Genomic DNA, 19,929 nt, shown 5'->3' with positions numbered 1-19,929 from the left:
AATTTCATCGATTCTAAGCACTCCCACCAACACACACTTTAACATCTCTAAAATCAGAGATGGGTTTTACCATCTATATTTTACAGTTGTAATTGGCAGTTTTTCTTTCTTAATAGTATGTAAGATAATAGTTAAGTCTTAGAATTGATGAAATACAGCATGCAGACACACCCACATATTCTACAGCTATATTTATACAAATGTAAATACAAAGGACAAGACCTAGAAGAAGAAATGAGAGAAGATGAGAAGGAGAAAGTGAGAGGGGGCTAGGATTAGGAGGAGACAGAAGGGAATTTAAACCTTACTTGCAACATTTTAATCTTTCAAAGGAAAATGTGTGGAAGACCAAACTGAACCGTTAAGAGGACCTGCCTCTGGGGATTGGCAAAACTGTGGGCGAGGACTGACGAAGAGTGTCCCATTTACACATACTTGTATATATCCGAAATTTTTTCAACAACAACAAACTCAAGTAATACCTGGAAAAAACAAAAATTAAAAAAAGACAAAACCGAGCCAGCCCAATGGCCTAGTGGTTAAGTTCAGCGCGCTCCGCTTTGGCAGCCCAGGTTCGGTTCCCGGGCGCAGAACCACACCACTCGTCTGTCGGTGGCCATGCTGCAGCAGTGGCTTACACAGAAGAACCAGAAGGACCACTAGAATCCACAGCTAGGTCCTGGGGCTTTGGGGAGGGAAAAAAAGAGAGGAAGACTGGCAACAGACGTTAGCTCAAAGCGAATCTTTCCCAGCAAAACAAACAAACCATACTTCAAAAAAAAAAAGAAAAGACAAAACTGTGGCACTGACCTTATTTGTTTAATAAAAATCAAAACTCAGTAAGTTGTGAATCTGCCATCTGTTTTTGCTACTGAGCAAACAGTATCACTAGGCAATCAGCAACAAGAGCAACTTCCTTTAAATAAGCTTTTAGAACAGTATTATCATAGTTCTGTATTTACCAACTAAAAGGCAATTTTCATTTTAAAATCTCTTAGAATGCTATTTTAATCAACGATGGACATCACCTAAGATCTTCTCTTAATATTCATTCCTACAACTTTATAAATGTTTATTGAGCCGCTGTTTGTAAATCACTGTGCTAGATGCTAGGGATTCACTGTTCTCATGGAGCTTACAAACTATTGAGTTCAACTGAAAAATTGTAACTTGGGAATGGAGTAAATAATTGTGTCTAGATGCATATTTCAGGTATACATATTACATATAGCGCAAATAAATTATAACAAAATTATATCGAGATAAAGAAAAGAGAGACTTTACTTCTGACCTAGGGAAAAAATAAAATTAGGTCAAAAAGGTAACGAAGTAGAATTGTTCCAACTCCTTCGGATGGGCCAATAGTTGCCTTAAATTCCAACATAGCATATAATTAAAATAAAGCAAAATGGATTCAAGTTTACAAAACCAAAATACAGCTTTACGTTATCTTTCACGTAAAAACCAACAAGCCTAAAAGAACTGCTCTTTCCTTCATTTCATTCCATTCCCAATGAAATCTCTCTGAAATACAACCTTGAAAAATTATCTTAGCAAGAAAAACAGTGTTACACCTGTTCACTGCTGCATTATTTAAAATTAAAAAAGGAATCCAACCATTCAACAATAACACACTGCTTAAATTACAGTAACCCACTGACTGGATTACACAGCTATTCAAACGACAACTACAAGGGCTACACGGCATTTCAAAGAACAGGTTTATGACGCATGTGACCCAAGACCCAAAGAGAACGTAGAAAAATAAAATTTTAAGAATTTGGTCAAGTGATTACACATTTAGATCTTTCTTTTAAAAAATTACAGTGAAGATTTTTCTTACGAAGTCAGCTAGCTAGAACTCTGAATTCTAAAATGTTAGGTAGTTAAAATATGTAAATCAATAGTAGCTACTTTTTGGTTACTAGTTACCAAGAAATCTTTCCCCACTTTGAAAGTGCCTGTAACCTTCCTTCACCATCTACCTTAATTTTACACATATTAATCACTACAAGTTTTCTTATGCTAATTACGTCACAGGTAATCATTAGAGAAACACAGTCCAGAAAAACTTTCTTCTCACTTCACCAAATTGTGATGATTTGAAAAACTTCAACTTCTGATCCTGGCCTATTAGTTAAAGATTATTATTATTTAGAAAGTTTTTGTTTTTTAAAACCAAAAAGGCACCAACCTAACCATGTCATTTTATCTTCAGCCTCACGAAAGGAAAACATCCCGGCGGCCGCAGAGAAAGGGGTGGTGAGCCTGAGAAACGGGCGGAGTGCTGAGTAGAAGGAAACATCCCTGGAGTGCTGAGTAGAAGGAAACGTCCCTGTTCTGCTCAGTCAGGACTCCCAGGATTTCGTTTTGCTTTTTCCTTTGTTTATTTTCAAGAAAGTCTGAATTCTATGAAAGTGGTTGCTTTGACCTAAACGTCAACAAAGATAAAAAACTGATGGCCACTGGAAGACCAAACACTATTCTGATTAATTGCTTAATGGAGCCATTTTCAAACAGACACACACACATTCTTATTTGCTTCAAGGAGATGAAGTGAAGCTAAGAGGACTAGTGGGTATGAAAATTTCTTTCTACTATGTCTACAAGTTATTTCAGTAGAGGGAGGGGCCATTTCTTACCAGGTGGTCCACGAGCCTGTTTGTTTCGAACACTCCTTAGTGCAGACGAGCTGCAGGGGACAAGGGCAGAGAGCGAGTCAACAAGGACGCTGTTCTCCTCCTTCAGCACGGGGTGAGTCTAACCCCTAGCCCTCAAAAGTGACTCCTCGATAGGCAGGGTGAGTTTCAGGATTTGGGGATGTCATTTTAAACCTCAGCCCTTTTATGCCTGACGGGATTACGAATATATTGCCAAAATGTAAAGGATTTTTCAAAAGGAGAATATGTTTCTTAAGTGTTAGTTCTGGCCACGCAGTCAAACAGATCTGTCCACCACCATGAACCCCAGCACTCAGCAGCAGGCTTGTCCACAGGCACTCACCGCCAACACCACACCCAACAAATCTCACCAAAGAAGAAACCGGCGGTCCGCGTCAATCTCTGTGAGAATGGCGAAACAGTACCTCCACCCTCGCAAACTGTACTGGCACTTCCATAGAATCTTCTACACACGTTAGTTTGAAGAATCGCTCTATAATCCTTACTTTAAGTCCTATTAGTAAATCTTCAAAAATTAATCATTACTCTAGCTGGGGACCAAATTTGTCTCAAAAAAAATCAAAACAAAGGAAACATACCAAAATGTTAATACTAATAATTATTTCTGAAAGACTGGATTACAGATTAGTTTTTTCTTTATTCATTTTTGATTTTCCCAAGTTTTCTTCAATATGCATAACGCACTTTTATATCAAACACACATACGCTGTTTTCTTTTCTAACAAACGTTTTGAAAGAGTGAAGGCAACTTATCTTTCAGCTTTTGGGATGAGGTTAACAGCTCAATCTCCCCTGAGGAACAGACAACACCCAGGAGGACGTGCTAATAATCCCAACCACGTTTAGGACAGGACAGCCCACGTCGTGTTGACGTTCTACACTTCCAAGAAAACACACAAAATGAAAACCCGTCACAACCTTCGTTGTTAGGCAGACTGTTAGTATTATAAAAAAGTAACTTCTCTTCTACTCTTCAGGTGGCTCAGGTTCTTATATCACGAGGGTTTGTTTTTAGTTTTTTGAGTTAGATGAGAATAACTTCTTTCTAAATTATTTCTGATTCTATGGGCATCAAACATAGTTAGCAGGAAAGAAGTTATAACTACTATTAACTGCATAGACAAAAAAAGCCTTGCTAAAACTCAAAAATCTTTAACCAGGACCCTATTGCTAAAGGACAGTTCTATTTCAGTCCCGCCAGAAAGGAACACAGGCATCACCCTAGGTTTCTGCACTCATAGCATTAATTATTACGAAGTGAATTTTGGAATTTTGTTTTGTATGACAACCAAAGAAAGAAACATAAATTATGCTTGGAAAAAAGCTGCAGAGTATTTTTTTGGTGCAAGTGTGGAAACACATCAACGAGAAGTAGAAAAGAATGAGGTCTCCTACCTAGAGAAGCATGACTACAAAGCTGGCCCTTCTCAATCGAATGGACTGAAAGGGATCACTTGTTGACATGTGTCCAGCAACAATTATAAAAAAGGTTCATTTTCTACAAATGGAAGACCAATCAAAGTCAGATTAAAAATCTATTTTACCTAAAAGAGACAGACTAAAGCAAGGATTGGCAAACCAGACCAAGCCTGCCCACAGCTGTTTTTATAAGACCTGCACACTAAGAATGATTTTTATATATCTTAAGGGTTGTAAAACAACAACAAAAAGAAAAACAGACCAAAAAAAACAGTACGAACACAGACCATATGTGGCCTTAAAGCCTAAAATACTTACTATCTGGTCCTGTATAGGGAAAGTTTGCTAACCCTGGAGTAGATGAAGAAGTTAACTCAAAAGCCAAATGATTTCCAGCTATTTAAAAAAATTCAAATATAACGAAAAGGATAGAAAACATATAAACTTCCAGTTAAACATGGTGGACTGAGCACACACAACTACCTCTGATCCTCAGTGCAACCTCACTAAAAGGAATAAGGGAGCCAACTTAGAGAACCGTGGAAAGGCTCAGAAATTGAAGGCCCCAGGGTCTTCAAAAGCTAGAGTCTAGATAAACACAGGAGCTTTGGTTTCCAATCTATCTGAGAAGCAGGTAACCCTCCCTTCCCATTGTGTTTGGCAACCCCAAGCAGCAGATGTGCCCCAGCTTCAGCAGAGGTCTGGAGATGTTTACTAGAGAACACCAACCACAGGGGCTCTGGATGGGACGACACCAGGCTAGGCGTGAACTGCAGAACTGAAAACAGAGAAATGAAAATGAAAGTGTTCCTAGTAAATGGTAAACTACGCCCACACACCTCCCTTCTCCTGCCTAGCTCCTGAATGCTGGCAACTAGGTTCATACATTCCAGGCAGAAGTCAGGAGTATTTTTCGTGAAAAACTGGCCCCAAAGAAAAGACCTAAAAATATCTGAAAGATGCTGACACCTGAGAGTTCCCCTCTGAAACCTCTGCCTGAGCAACCTACAAGAAAGGCTCTACTCAAGGTTACAATAAGCTGTTCAGTGCCTATCCTTTAACATGAATGAACACCCAAGGATCACCAGACATTTGAAAAAGCCGCCAACATGGGAATAAAGTCCAAAAAATTTTTTAAAAATAAAAATTTTTATTTAATAACCTCAGAGATGCAAGCTAATGTGTCCATGAAGCAAAGTAAAGTACTAGAAAGAAAGACCACTCAGAGAATAAAAACTCTCGAAAACTAAAAACGCAAAAACAGAATTACCAAAATAATCTTTCATAGGCTGGAAAATAGACTTGAGACTATCTCGTAGAAAACAGAGCAAAAAGACAAAGATGGAAAAGATAAGAGAATTAGAAGTTCAGTCCAGAAGATCCAATATCTGAATATTAACAGTACCAGAGTGAAAACAAAAAGAGAGGAAATCAAAGAAATAATATAAGAAAATTTCCCAAAAACAAAGATTACAGGCTTACAGACTGAAAGGACTATGAAATGTTCAGCACAAGCACTGAAATAATAAACAAACAAACAAAAAGGCAACAACTGAGGGCCTGGCCCTGTGGCAGAGTGGTTAAAGTTCCATGCTCCACTTCAGCAGCCCGAGGTCAGAGGTTCAGATCCTGAGCGTGGACCTACTCCACTCACCAGCCAGGCTGTGGTGGTGTCCCATATACAAATAACAGATGAGGACTGGTACAGATGTTAGCTCCAGGCTAATCTTCCTCAAGCCACACACACACAAAAAGACAACTGAGAAATTTCTGAACACTGGAGATAAAGAGAAAACTACAAAAACTTCTAGAAAAACAGGTCATATACAGGATCAAGAAAGAAAGAACTACAGACTTAAGAGGATGATTAATGAAAGCAAGAAAACAATGGAACACTACCTTGAAATTCTGGGGGGAGAGTTATTTGCAATATAGATTTTTATGCCCAATCACATGTAACGGTAAAAATAGACACATTTTTGGAAAGGCAAGATCTCAAAACTTTTACTTCCCATGCACTCTTTTCTCAAGAAGCTACGGGGGGGGGGGGTGCATTTCCAAAGTAAGAGAACAAACAACAACAACAAAGGAAGTAAAAGGGATTCAACACCATAGAGAGATGAAGGTGATTCCAGGAGGACAGCTGGGCAGGAGACTCAGAAGACAGAAAAAGAACACTGGATCAAGAACTTAAGGACATTGAGGAGAGATGTCTTTAAAAAAAAGTTTACCTGAGGACAAATAAAACAAATAGTAATCATCTCCTTCAAAGAGCTTGCAGAAGAACCAAAATATAATCAAAGTACGCGATCTCTCTCGGTTACGAAAACAAATCTAAACCACCACCAGGGATTTAATCACGAAACGTGGTATCATAAAATTAGGAGTTTAGGAAGAGGGAAGGAGGAAGAAAAAAACATGTATGTAAGTTAGAATTTTTCTTTAAAAGTTAAAGCAGGGGCTGGCCTGGTGGCACGGTAGTTAAAGTTTGCACGTTCTGCTTCAGTGGCCCAGGGTTCCCCGGTTCGGGTCCTAGGTGTGGACCTACACACCGCTTGTCAAGCCATGCTATGGCAGGAATCTCACATATAAAGTAGAAAAGATGGGCACAGATGTCAGCTCAGGGCCAATCTTCCTCAGCAAAAAGAGGATTGGCCGCAGATGTTAGCTCAGGGCTAATTGTCCTCAAAAAAAAAAAAGTTAAAGCAGCAGCAGGAAAATGGAGATAAATGCCAGAAGAAATAGTTAAAATAGTGGAAAGTGGCTGCCTCGGAGGAGAGGGGCTTGGAGATGGGAAAAAATAGACACGAGCTAAAGCACGCAGGTGGCCTCTAGAAGCTGGAAAAGGCAAGGCAACAGGTTCTTCCCTAGAGCCTCCAGAAGGAAGGCAGCTCTGCTGACACCGTGACTTTAGCCCAGTGAGACCTATTTTGAACTTCTGACCTCCAGAACTATAAGACAGTCTGTGTTGTTTTAAGCCATTAAATTTGTTACAGGAGAAATAGGGAAACTAATAGAAAACTAACAGGAAATAAGAAACTAGTATACACAAAGCACATTTTCCTAAGCAACTAAAAAGAGAAATGGCTTCTAGATTATGTTATTAAATTCATAAGTATTTAACTTTACAGTTCTAATAAGACAGCATAAATAATTGATAACATCTTTATAATCACAGTTACCAAGCCCAAAGCTCTGAAAGATTAAGTCCCTTCCACCTTAAATTAGTTACACAAAAGGTAATTAGTCTCACATCTCAATTGCTAGAACAAACTTGCAGAGAAATCATATATTTCTCTTCTCTCTGGAAATAAAGTTAGAGGGATGGAACAAATTATTTCGATGTCTTCCAGCCTTTAGTTGATGAAATGAAAGCCATAAGATCTATGGGTTGGAAAGGATATTAAAGACAGGTGACTGAAATGTACAACCAAAGCTCAAATCCCCTCTACATATCCACTTGGCCTACAATAATTTGTTATTGGATACACAAATAAGAAAGATGTAAATGGCAACATCAAGAACCCAAAATGTGAGGGAGGAAGTAAAAGAATAGTTTCTGTATGCTATGGAAGTTATCACCTTAAACTAGTAAAACTATAAAATATTTTACAGAAGCCTCATGGTAACCACAGAGGAAAAACCTGTAGCAGACACACAAAAGATTATGATAAAGGAATCAAAGCATATCCACGTAGCAATTCTAACTTTTTTTTTTTTGAGGAAGATTAGCCCTGAGGTAACATCTGCTACCAATCCTCCTCTTTTTGCTGAGGAAGACTGGCCCTGAGATAACATCCATGCCCATCTTCCTCTACTTTATATGTGGGACACCTACCACAGCACGGCTTGCCAAGCGGTGCCATGTCCGCACCTGGGATCTGAACCGGCGAACCCCGGGCCGCCGAAGAGGAACGTGTGCACTTAACCACTGTGCCACCAGGCCGGCCCCACACCTAGCAATTCTAACCTATGCATGAATACTTCTTGGTGATGGGAACACACTGTCCCAAAGCAGTCTATTCCATCTCTGGATAACTGATTTTTAGTTCTTTATTGAGTTGATCTCTCTCATTTCTGTCCAGAGAGTCTATTTCTAGTCCTCAGCTTTAATTAAAACATATCTAACAGATCAGACCTCAAAAAAACTCAAAATACCCATCATGTTTGCCCTGAGTTCTCTATTCTCTAGGCTAAACATCCCCGGCTTACTCACTCATACCTCCCAAAGACCTACTTTCAAACCCCAGCTCTGCTATTTACTAAATACGTAACATGGGCAATGTTATATATTTTCTGAGCATCAGTTCTGTTCTCAAGAAAATGGAGCTAACTTCTCCTTAGGGCTCTCGTGAGGGTTGGAAATAGTGTGTTCCAAAGTCTCGGTACAGGGACTGGACAGAGCAGACGCCGACCAAGGGGCACCTACTATGGTGATGAGGGCAGGGATGTGACTCCCCATGTTATGCAAATTGCTCTCTTCTGAATGAGCTCCACTTTGTCTTTAACCCTAAAGGATGATGCCTCAAACTAAAACCACTATCTATCCAGTGTTGTCCGATCTGTGCAGAAGAGGGCAGGGCCATCTCTCCCTACCTTCATCCTAGATACCATATTTCCACCAAAGCAGCCTAATATCAAATCTGTTGTCTTTCATGGCCCTATCACACTGTTGCCTCACAGAGAATATACTTTGAATAAAATCCATCTTTTAGAAACATTAAAATTAAAACTATATCTCTCCCATGTTGGACTGAGAAAAAATCCAAATGATAGTTCTTATACTACTTATTAGGCAGTATAATACATTGCAGTGTTTCTGAGGCAAGAAATATAAAACATTACGGAAACTGCCTGGCATGTATTAAGTGCTCAATAAAAGTTGACATTCTCCCCCCATTAATTCAACATATCCCATGATATATTCTTGGAAACTTCTCCTCCTCAACAACATAAGCAGCCACAGAACACCAACCGCCAGGTATTCTGCAAGGAGTTTATATACATAATTCCTTATAATTCTTACAGCAACCCTTTGAGTAAAAGGAAGGCATAGACTTTAAATAACTGAGTGGCAGAACTAGGAAAAAGTACTCCAGGCAGTGTTGACTCCAGAGCTCAACTCCCTAAATACTGAGCCAAGGTAGCTCTCATTTTAGTTAACTGATAAAAGTACACATTATCTCCTCCTGGGTGTTGGTTGCCAGGGTGTTCACTATGTGAAAATTCATCGAGCTATACACTGAGGATTTGTGTACTTTTCTCTGCATGTGGTAAATAAAAGGGAGGCCTCAGGCAAAGCACTTATGATACCGAAACTCTTAATCTCAAGTTCGTCCCTGATGCACAGCAAGCCAATTACTGAGACATCGGTGCTTGGAGAAAATTCAAATTGACCAAAATGTGAAGGTGGGAGGATGGGTTCTCTCAAATCCACCTTACAAAAGAAGAAAGCAGGGGGTCTTTACAGAGCTAAGGGGCTTGGCAGGAGGAGTTTCCAAGAAACAAGGGGAATGGTGTTTCTTTCACTCCAGATAAGCCCCTGGGCAAGCTGACTTCTGGGCACCAGTGGCAACTAGGGGCTGGTTATCTGGTGATCTTAACTTCCTTGAAGGCATTCTCTTTCTTCTGTAAAACAAGCTCATAAATCCTTGTGACCCTTGAGTCACCCCTCAGGTTAAACAAGAAAACAGCAAATTGACAAGACTAACTTCTTTCCAACTATGTCCACGGACAACAAAGTTGAAAGGTAATATTATTGAATATTTACAGTAACCCTCAAGTACCCGGCCTCAATCCCCAATGTCTTTTATCCCTTCCTCATTCTTGTAGGAGGTGGGGCATCAATCAGTTCCAGCTACTTCCTTCTGAAAGGGGGCAAAGATGGGGAAACTGCGGAATGAAATTTTTCAACATGAGACTGAAAATATTCTTGGGTACCAGGTTATATTTTGCATTAGAATTTCTGCACCTCATTCAACAGTTTTAGTACAATATCTAAAAGCACACTTTATCATGGAATATCAGGCCAGAAAGATAACAGGTATGGACAATCCAAATTTTAATAGTCCCTGAAAAATAGGTCTAATCCCTTGGGGAATCCAAGAGAACATTCCTGAAAACCAATCCAGACATCATGAACAGAAATTATCAAGGTGTCCTCATGGTCATGCACTGAATAAGGCTTGGGATGACATATCTCACCTCTAGAAAGATTACTTGCCTATGCCAACATCTGAAAAATTTTAATAATCCAATTGTTCTTCCAGGCTTAGGGGTCAAAGTCAACAAGGAAGCATATTAGCCAGTTTTCCAAAAATAAAATAAAATAAAATAAAATCACTCTCATTAGGAGTATTACGTTAAGCGAAATAAGCCAGACAAAGACAAACTCTGTATGATTTCACTCGTATGTGGAAGATAAACACATAGATAAAGAGACGAGATTAGTGGTTACCAGAGCGGGGCAGGGTGAAAGGAATAAAGAGGCACATACATATAGCTATGGATAAAAACCAGATTATTGGTAGTGAACAATGCAGTATACACAGAAACTGACATATAAGAACATAGACCTGAAATTACACAATGTTATAAACCAATGTGACCTCAATAAGTAACTTTTTAAATGCTAAAAAAAAAAAAAAAAAAATGCATCACCCTCATTTTTACCAAGGATAGCCAAATTAAGACTAATTGGTTGGTTTGACCCAATTATTTACATAAGTACAGCAAGAATAGCGATTGATCATATAACCTCTTTTAAATCTGCTTTGCTGGAACATTTTATAAGGAATCTCAGATTGAACTTTAAAGTTCAAGGCCTCTCAAGGCCAGGTCAGGCCAAGTCAAGGGCTTGTCATAGGACTCTGCCTGCAATACCTATAGATTTGGGTGAATTCCTCTCTTCTCTTGAGGCTCCCCAAAATATCCAGAAGTTCTTTGCTCCTGCCAGGGAAGGGACCTTCTTTACTCACCTGATAAGATTGCTCGGAACCCTGCAGGCAAGGTACCAGGCCAATGTTTTCAAGTGGCTTTACTCCATAAAGTCAACCTTTGCTCCTCAAAAGCTGTTTGGTCATATCTGAGCCTATGCATGTTTCTCTCAAATACGACATTCCAGTCACAGCTTTGGTAATATAACCAATGTTTCCAACTGTGTCCTGTTACAAGGCAAATAGAGTCTTACTGAACTTATGCAAATAACTATATTGCCATGTAAAATAATTATTATTCACTATGAGTTTCAAAATTCTAGGGGGACCAGGTGGGGAGAAAAAGATATAAATTCTGCTTCCAAAGGTATAATTTACCAAATTGCTATAAGTCATAGTTAGCTTAAGAGAAAAGAGAAAAAGGTTTCCTTAAATCTGGAAAAACAAGACATTTAAAAAAACCAGCAACATTTCAAACAAAAAGTCATAAAAATTATAATCACAAAAATCTTTCATAATCTCTTTATCAAGAGCAGACAAAGTTTATGAAAACTATCCTTTTAAGGGGGGGGGGGAAGGGCCAGCCTGGTGCCTTAGTGGTTAAGTTCCTGCACACCACTTCAGCAGCCCGGGGTTCACGGGTTTGGATGCCAGAAGCAGACCTACACACCACTCATCAAGCCATACTGTGGTGGTATCCCATATACAAAATAGAGAAAGACTGGTGAGAGATGTTAGCTCAGGGCCAATCTTCCTCACCAAAAAAACGAGAGAGATAGAGAAAAAGAGAGAGAGAGAGAGAAACAAATTCTGATTTTGCACCAGCTTACTTTTGATATTAAAATTAATTCACTTAATTGAATTCATTTTAATCTTAGCCAATTGGACCATGTACAAAATCCTTTGCTCACTCTTTCTCCCAAAAACCTTCTTAACTTTAACAAACAAAAATATCTTTATTTCTTATACCTTCTTTACTGAAAACATACACCTCACTTTCCTTGAATACAAAGATGTTTCTCCTATTAATTTTAGCGGCTTCAATCACATATATTAATTAGAATTCTTAACCCTTAGAAACCTTAATTTCTGGTGAAAACTAAGAAGTAAGCAGTTACAAACTTTTATATAAGCATTCTGTGGCTTGGCAAATTGATAAGTACTTTTTATAATTTCTAGAAACATGCTACTTCATAGTACAATCTTTTTAATAAAACACAAGACATGTTTACTAATAGACCCAAATATGTTTTGGTTTCTCTGTAATAAGAAGACAAGGGTGAAGAAACCTATAGTTGGTCATTTCATATGTATCAATAAAACAATTATGATAGAGCTCTCTAAAAACTTTTCCAATTTAGCAGTTCTTCCAATTTAAGGATCCACTGTCTGGCCATTTTCTATACAGAGTCTAAAGAATACTGTGGCCATGTGGTGTTACAAAAGAATATCATCTTTTTCCCCTAAACAAACACATGGACAAAGAGAACAGATTAGTGCTTACCAGAGGGGAAGGGGGTTGTAGGGTGGGTATAAGGGGTGAAGGGGCACATATATATGGTGACTGACAAATAATAATGTACAAGTGAAATTTCACAATGTTATAAACTATTATGACTTCAATAAAATAAAAACTTAAAAAAACAAGATATTAAAAAAAGAAAAAAGAATATCATTTTTTCCCCTTTTCATGGGCTTATAGCTAAAAGTTGCCCAATTCTGGAGAATGTAGCCCAGGGGGCTACAGGTGGGGATCAAATTAGTGTTCCCCACAGCTGACTCACACACAAGACAAATGCATCCAAAGACAGAATCTGACTCCCTGCAGGACAAAAACGAAAGGTGAAGTCCAACAATCCCCTAGATCTCAAACAAGGGGCCCTCCTTTCCAATCACACAAAGTGCAAATGGAGACACAGAGAATTCATGACTGCGCATGTCATGGCGACTCACTCAGCAAGTGCAAAAGGGAAAATACTCACATGCAAGACAAACGCATCCACGCAAGGACAAAACCCAACTCCCGGCAAATGCAAAACAGAAATTAGTGGGAGGTCCAACGCACTCCTCCACTCCAAGTGAGCACTGCACCTGGAGGGCTGACACTGGTGGGAAGCAGGGAGCGGCAGAGGGAGTCCCCTAGGCAAAGACCCCTGGGCAGCTGCTGGAGACTGCCAACTGCTGGAACCCCCACCAGGCCCATCCAGCCACGGGCACAAGACTCCTGGCTGGCAAGCCAAAATTGATACTGAACCTCTTTATCTCAAGTTTCATGTGCCTGATGGGCAGCAAGTCTATCACTGGCCCAAATGAGGACAGGTTCTCTCAAATAGCCTTAACAAGAGAAGAAAACGGTGGGGGGGGGGGGGGGGGGGGGGGGGGGGGTGTCAGGGGTCACAGCAGCTGGTCTTGTAGAGCTAAGGGGCTCGCAGAAGGAGTTTCAGAGAAACAAGGGGTAATCCAGAGAAGCCCTTGGGCAATTTGACTTCTGAGCATCTAGGCAGCTGGGGGCTGGTTATCTGGTGAGCATAACTTCCTTGAAGGCATTCTCTTTCTTCTCTAAAACAAGCTCATAAATCCTTGTGACCCTTTAGTCACCCCTCAGGTTAAACAAGAAAATAGCAAATTGACAAGGTTAACTTTTTTTTCATGTGTGTTGGGAACAAGGCCAAAAGGTAATCTTACTGAATACTTACAGAAACCCTCAGGTACCCAACTTCACTTACATTAAAACATATACATATAGATATATACATATACACATCACACATTATTTACATATGTGTATACATATATTTATAATATATATACATATCCTTGAATCCAATCTTCAAAGGAAAATTTTAGTTCAGCTCAAAACTATGAACCAGGAAATAAAAAAATCAAATGTTTGAGAGGTATTCCTATTCTTAGTGGCTATAATTTTCTTTCTTACAACGGTCTCTTAGGTCTATATGTCCTCCTATATTACTTATTTTTTTTGTGAGGAAGATTAGCTCTGAGCTAACTGCTGCCAATCCTCCTCTTTTTGCTGAGGAAGACTGGCCCTGAGCTAACATCGGTGCCCATTTTCCTGTTTTATATGTGGGATGGCTACCACAGGATGGCATGCCAAGTGGTGCCTTGTCTGCACCTGGGATCCGAATTGGTGAAACCCGGGCCGCCGAGAAGCGGAACATACAAACTTAACTGCTGCGCCACGGGGCGGGCCCCCCGTCCTTCTATATTATTAGACACTTATGTCTAAAGGTAAAGACAATAAAGGAAAAATAAACTCAAAATGTAACAGATGTTTAATAGTAACAATTAAACTTGAAATTATCTGAGGCTAGACCACTTAAGTCCACAAGGCACACACTAATTATGTATGTTACCAAAGAATAAATTACAGCTGTACAGTATTTTAAAACATTAATAGGGCTATTTATAAAAGTTCTTGCAGATGCATATGTTTAAAGAGAACAAAAGGAGGGGGCTGGCCCGGTGGCGCAGCGGTTAAGTTCTCACGTTCTGATTCTCGGCGGCCCGAGAGGTGGCCCAGGGTTTGCCGGTTCGGATCCCGGGTGCAGACATGGCACCGCTTGGCACACCATGCTGTGGGAGGTGTCCCATATATAAAGTAGAGGAAGATGGGCACGGATGCTAGCTCAGGGCCAGGCTTCCTCAGCAAAAAGAGGAAGATTGGCAGCAGTTAGCTCAGGGCTAATCTTCCTCAAAAAAAAGAAACAAAACAAAAGGAGATGGAACCATTTCAGCATGTCCATACATACGTCTCTGTTATCAGTAATATAATTGAGTGTAATCAACATCAACACTAGTGGAAATGATTAACAATTCCATAAAGAAACTGAGTCCAAGATTTAAGTTCCCCCAAATTCAACCACAGCTTCCTTTTACATATCACTCCCTCAAAAATAACCCCCTCACACGTACACACCCTAGATCTGTCTACTGCAAAGACCTAGAAATAATGACCAATCCAGCAGCAATGAGCACCTACTTCTACCACCTAGATTATGGCTCTTCAAATGCCATTTCCCACCAAAAGGAACCATGTCTCAGAGAAATGATGATTCTGGCCGAGGCAGAAACTGTATAAGGTGAACCTGGAATATCTCATCACACCAGGCAGCAAGGAAGCTATGGAAGTCATGTCAAAGAAAGTTAGGAGCCAATGTGATGAGATGGTACATCAATAATAGTAATAGCTAAAAAAAAAAAAAAAAATTTTAATCAAGTATGTTTAAAAATATGAGTACATAATGACATTTAAAAAAATTATCACCTTTTGAGGCTGCTAGGGAAACAATTCATTATTTTGAAAACTAATACATAAAGGGCAAGACACATTGATCTTTTTTTCCCTATGTGAACTTGTACCCCAAACCAAATAGTATAAGAAGACAACTGTTCCAGTGAAGGAAAGACAATTAGATTATCACCATTTTTCAATACTTAATGAATTAATATGTCCATTTTCAATTTACAAGAGTAAAAAAAAATCATTAGCTAAACACAGGCCTCCCAAAAGGTCTAATATTGCAGCAGTAGCAATGGGATTTAGCATATCCGTATTTTTGATGGGCATACTTATTAATTCCTTTGAAGGCAACTTTTCCCCCATTACATCCAAAATTTCAAACCTGACAGCAATGTTATGCAGGAACTCAGAGTAGATGGTTCTCTCTCACTTTTCCAGATATCTGAAGAGACTCTTAATAAAGTAATCAAATGTAGAAAAATAATATGAGTCTTTCTATTAGCCCTTAATATTTTCAAGCAAATATATTAAAGAAGTTCCAAATTGTGATAAGGCAACACGGTAGGTAGTTTTGAGTATTTTCCTCAGAATGCTATCAGCAGGGTTCTGATTTGCTTTTCATCTCCTGTAGTGGGAAGAACTGTCTTTGGAATCAGACAGAGAACCAACCCTACCTCTTACTAATAATAACTGAGCGGCCTTAGGCAAGTCCTTCAACCAAGAAACCAGGATAGCACCCTCTCTGGAGGGCTTGTGGAGGATTAAACAAAATAGTGTGAATGTACAGCTCTCAAAATAGTCCTGACATTTAGTGAACATCTGTTCAATAACTGGTGGCGATTATTACTCTGGAATTTTAAGTGAAAGCAACCATCCACCACCTTAATGTAATGAGGTAATCAGGTATTGGAGACGGAAAAAGTCACCCTCAAGAACTCTAAAAACCAAAATACAATTCCCCAGGTTAACTCTATCCAAGAGGTATAAAGGCCACAATAAAGCCAACCAGTTTAGTCCTTACCCAAAGAGGTAAGAAGACCAGCTTAATCTTGCTAATCTAGAATCGGGTAACTTCGACCCTCCCTTTAAAAACCTTCAATGGTCCCTCACTGTCTACTGACAAAAAGGCTGTTTACAATGGCATTCAAGTCCTTCCACTGATCTCACACCAACTTACCTTTCTAGCTCCCTCCATCAAACTACTCACTCCCCATTTGCCATTTCCCAGACACACGGGCCTTGCCCTTTATGGTTCTTGGCACTCCTGCCTCTCTGGAACGGCATCTGCTCCCTGGATCCTCCACATTGTACTGCATTTGTCATGGGTCTTTAACTCCTCTTTTGGACTCCAAGTTCCTTACTAGCAAAAGGGAATGTACTACTCACTTGCAGTGGTAACCTGATATAAAACTTGATCCATAACAAGGATTCAACGTCTGGGTTTAGATGGTCAAACGCTAACTTACATTTACCCACATCTTCATCGATTATTTTACTTTTACCTTCATAAATTTAAGAGGGTAGGTAGTTGACATAATGGGTTCAGTCACTGGCCCATGACCACGTCCCAGGGACGCAATGAGAAACAAGGTTTCTGACTGCCAATCCAAGTTATTTTCAATGGAAAAGATATCCACGTTTTCAAGATTCTTATTTATTCTACAGCAGAAGATAAAATGTAGTATTATTTCTAATTCTTGTGAGATACTAGTTAGTGCAAAAACCACAAAACACTGATCTATTAGAAGTCCATGCAGGACTGATAAAAATGTCAAGTATTACCCTGAAAAAACTCACATTAAAACAAAGGCAGCGGGGGCCGGCTCCATGGCCGAGTGGTTAAGTTCGCGCGCTCCGCTGCGGCAGCCCAGGGTTCGGATCCTGGGCGCGGACATAGCACCGCTCGTCAGGCCACGTTGAAGCGGCGTCCCACATCCCACAACTAGAAGGACCTGCAACTAAGATATACAACTGGGGGGTGGGGAGATAAAGCAGGAAAAAAAAACAAAAACAAAGGCAGCAACACTTGACTCATCCCACTTTCCGTAATTCTTCTGACTGCTTTTAGACCCTTCCTTTTTTCGTTCTGCCCAATTAGGCATCTCATATGCCGGCAGCCTCTTCATTGCTAACTATGAAACGATCCATGCAGAAAGGCAGCCTTTAATTGCTACATGCTATTTCTCATTTTAAGTATGTGGATAGCGCTTTGAGAGCAGAACTTAGAAAGTGAGCGAACCATGCCTATCAATGTAGCTTTTTTCTCTAAGGTGACTGATAACTAGCCCCCCAAATGACAGGTTCCCCTAAGAGTCCTACTACTCAACAAACATGTCAAAATAATGTTAGATTTAGACCACTAAATCTTAAATAAGAGACAAGTTTCACCTGATCCGGCTCCATATGTGTCTATATGGAAACTGAATTTGGGAGAGAAAAGTTAATTGTCTAAGAGTTTACACAGTAAACAGAATCCAGGGCTTTCTGACTCCCAAAGCAATGCTAAGTATACTGAATATTACACAGTGTTTTACTCTTTCAAAGAAGATATTACTACTATTTTCAAATAAGACAGGCTCAGAAGATGAAACTACCCATTTTTTTTTGTTAGTCATGTGGCAAAAGCTAGGATTAGAAGTTGGTTCTTTTCTATTCTAATACGTTCTTCTGCTATGATATACTTTAATCTTATTGAACACTGGAAAATTAAGTTCCCAGAATAAAAACTTAAGGTACAACGTAGTTGCATGACTTGTACAGAAACCACCAGATTTTTACATCAGTCGTCCTATATTGTCACCAAGGAAACTCTAAATTCAAGCCAGTGACCTAAGGGTCAACTGATCCAAAACCCATTAGCCATGACCAACTCCCCAAGCTAGCTAGTGCACAGAGTGCTGAACTCACTGTACAATGATGATGAATATCTCAAGGGTTAACTTTTTCATAAAAAATGCAATGAACGTGGAATAATCCAATGTTCTGGAAAATTTTTAAAAGTCAAGACTTTCATTAGTTTGCATAATTAAAGTTATTTTGAAAGAAAACAAGTAGCTTTTGCATGTGTCACTACAGTGCACTGCTCAACTTCAGCTAGTAAAATATGTACTCCAAAAGGTACTCCCTCTGGGAGAAGTGTCATAAATATGCTGTTCTGGAATGTACACGGAACCTAGCAACCACTTTTAAACTTTCCTTTTCCGAAGTCTCTCTCCTTGCCCAACCACCCCACGAGATCTAAATAGCTCTAAGAATCAAACCAACGGGCTTATCAGTCTTTCCCACTGACAAGATCATGTGACCGGTATCACCACCGTCTGACTAAATGAATCACTCAATATAAAACCCACACGCCACAATCTTGCTCTAAGAGACATTTTACGATTAATTCTGCCAGAAGCACAGAGGGTTCTTTTAGGCCTTACTCTGAGAATTCAGTCTTGCACGTTGCTCATAGGGTAAAAATATAACCATCTAGAAGTTGCTAGAACATAGTGGACATCCCTTCTCCTTCCTGTTTGACAAGTCAGAGGGAATGTATTAGCTTAAGACTTTATGTCCTCGTCTCTGCCAATCAATACTGCCCGGTGGATGAGGTCCTATTCGAGTTTATGGCTCCCCAGAATGACCGGAAAGGGTTTGTAGGCAAGCGATGGAAAGATTTCTTCCACGATGGAAGACGGTTAAAATCGTTGGGGTCTGATGTGCCAACACACAGGAAACAGGAAAAGGAATATGACGGGGGGGGGGGGGGAACCCAATCCCAAAACGTGACACTCCGGGAGGGAGAGGGCTCCTTCTCCCACCCCGGCTCCTGGAAACAGAGAAGCTGAATCAGGTACAACGCCCTGGTCACCTCGGGGAGGCGGGACTCGGAGGCTCCAGGCCCTGCAGGGGTGTGACCCAGGCCAAGCGGGTAGTGACAACTTCGGGTGCCCCCATGGACGGCGCTGTGCTCCGGTCGCCGCGTCCCTACACGGGTGGGTGCGGGCGAGGCGGGTCCGGTCCCCCCGAGGCCCCGGCCCGAGGCGGCGGGGCGGGCGGCGCGGCTCACCTTTGAAGAAGCGCAGCGCCAGGCCGTACAGCTCCTCCAGGCCGAAGCCCCAGCGCTGCTCCAGCCGCCGCGCCTCCTCCGCCGCGCCCCCGGCCGCCGCCTCCCCGAGCTCCGGCTGCTCCCCGGCGGCGCCCGGGCCCCGGCCCGCCCCGGGAGGCGAAGGCGGCGGCAGCGGCGGCGGCAGCAGCGGGGCGCCCTCCGCGCCGGGCCGCTCCTCCGGGTCCGGGCTGAGCGTGAGGCCGTCGACGGAGACCTCCAGGCGCTCTGCGTTCAGCACCGCCGCCATCTCCCCCTGCTGCGCCTCCTCGGCGGGGACTGGCGGCGGCCACGTATCGACTTCCTGCTGACCTCTGACCTCCGCGTCCCGACACCGGAACTTCCGCCGCGGAGGAGGGTCTAAGGCTCCTGGAGAGCTGCTGAAGCCGGGGGCCCCGCCCCTCCGGGACCACCCGCCCCGCCTCCCCCTCCCCCAGGGTCCCCAGCGCCCTGCCCCACCCCCACTCCATTCCCCTCCAGCCCGAGTTCTTTCGGGTGGGCGGGTCCGCGCCCCCGCCGTCCCCGCAGTCGTCGCCGCTCCGC

At 41.3% G+C, this 19,929-nt stretch overlaps 1 protein-coding gene across 2 annotated transcripts in view; it reads right to left on the bottom strand.

Annotated features, from left to right (window-relative positions):
- ACBD3 (acyl-CoA binding domain containing 3) overlaps positions 1–19,693 on the bottom strand; it is a 39,036-nt gene extending 19,343 nt beyond the window's left edge. Inside the window, exon 1 of one of the 2 annotated variants that reach the window (XM_046679100.1) lies at positions 19,351–19,693. In XM_046679100.1, the coding sequence (XP_046535056.1) occupies positions 19,351–19,636 (286 nt within the window). In that variant the 5' untranslated portion in view covers positions 19,637–19,693. Of the gene's footprint in view, positions 1–2,194; positions 2,319–19,350 lie in introns of those variants that run through there. The other variant, XM_046679101.1, reaches the window with a different exon arrangement.
- Positions 19,694–19,929: the final 236 nt, after the last annotated feature.

Source organism: Equus quagga, chromosome 12, assembly GCF_021613505.1.
Source record: "Equus quagga isolate Etosha38 chromosome 12, UCLA_HA_Equagga_1.0, whole genome shotgun sequence".
NCBI classification, from domain to species: domain Eukaryota; kingdom Metazoa; phylum Chordata; class Mammalia; order Perissodactyla; family Equidae; genus Equus; species Equus quagga.
The sequence above is the reverse complement of the archived record's forward strand: the minus strand, read 5'-3'. Positions and strand labels throughout refer to the sequence as shown.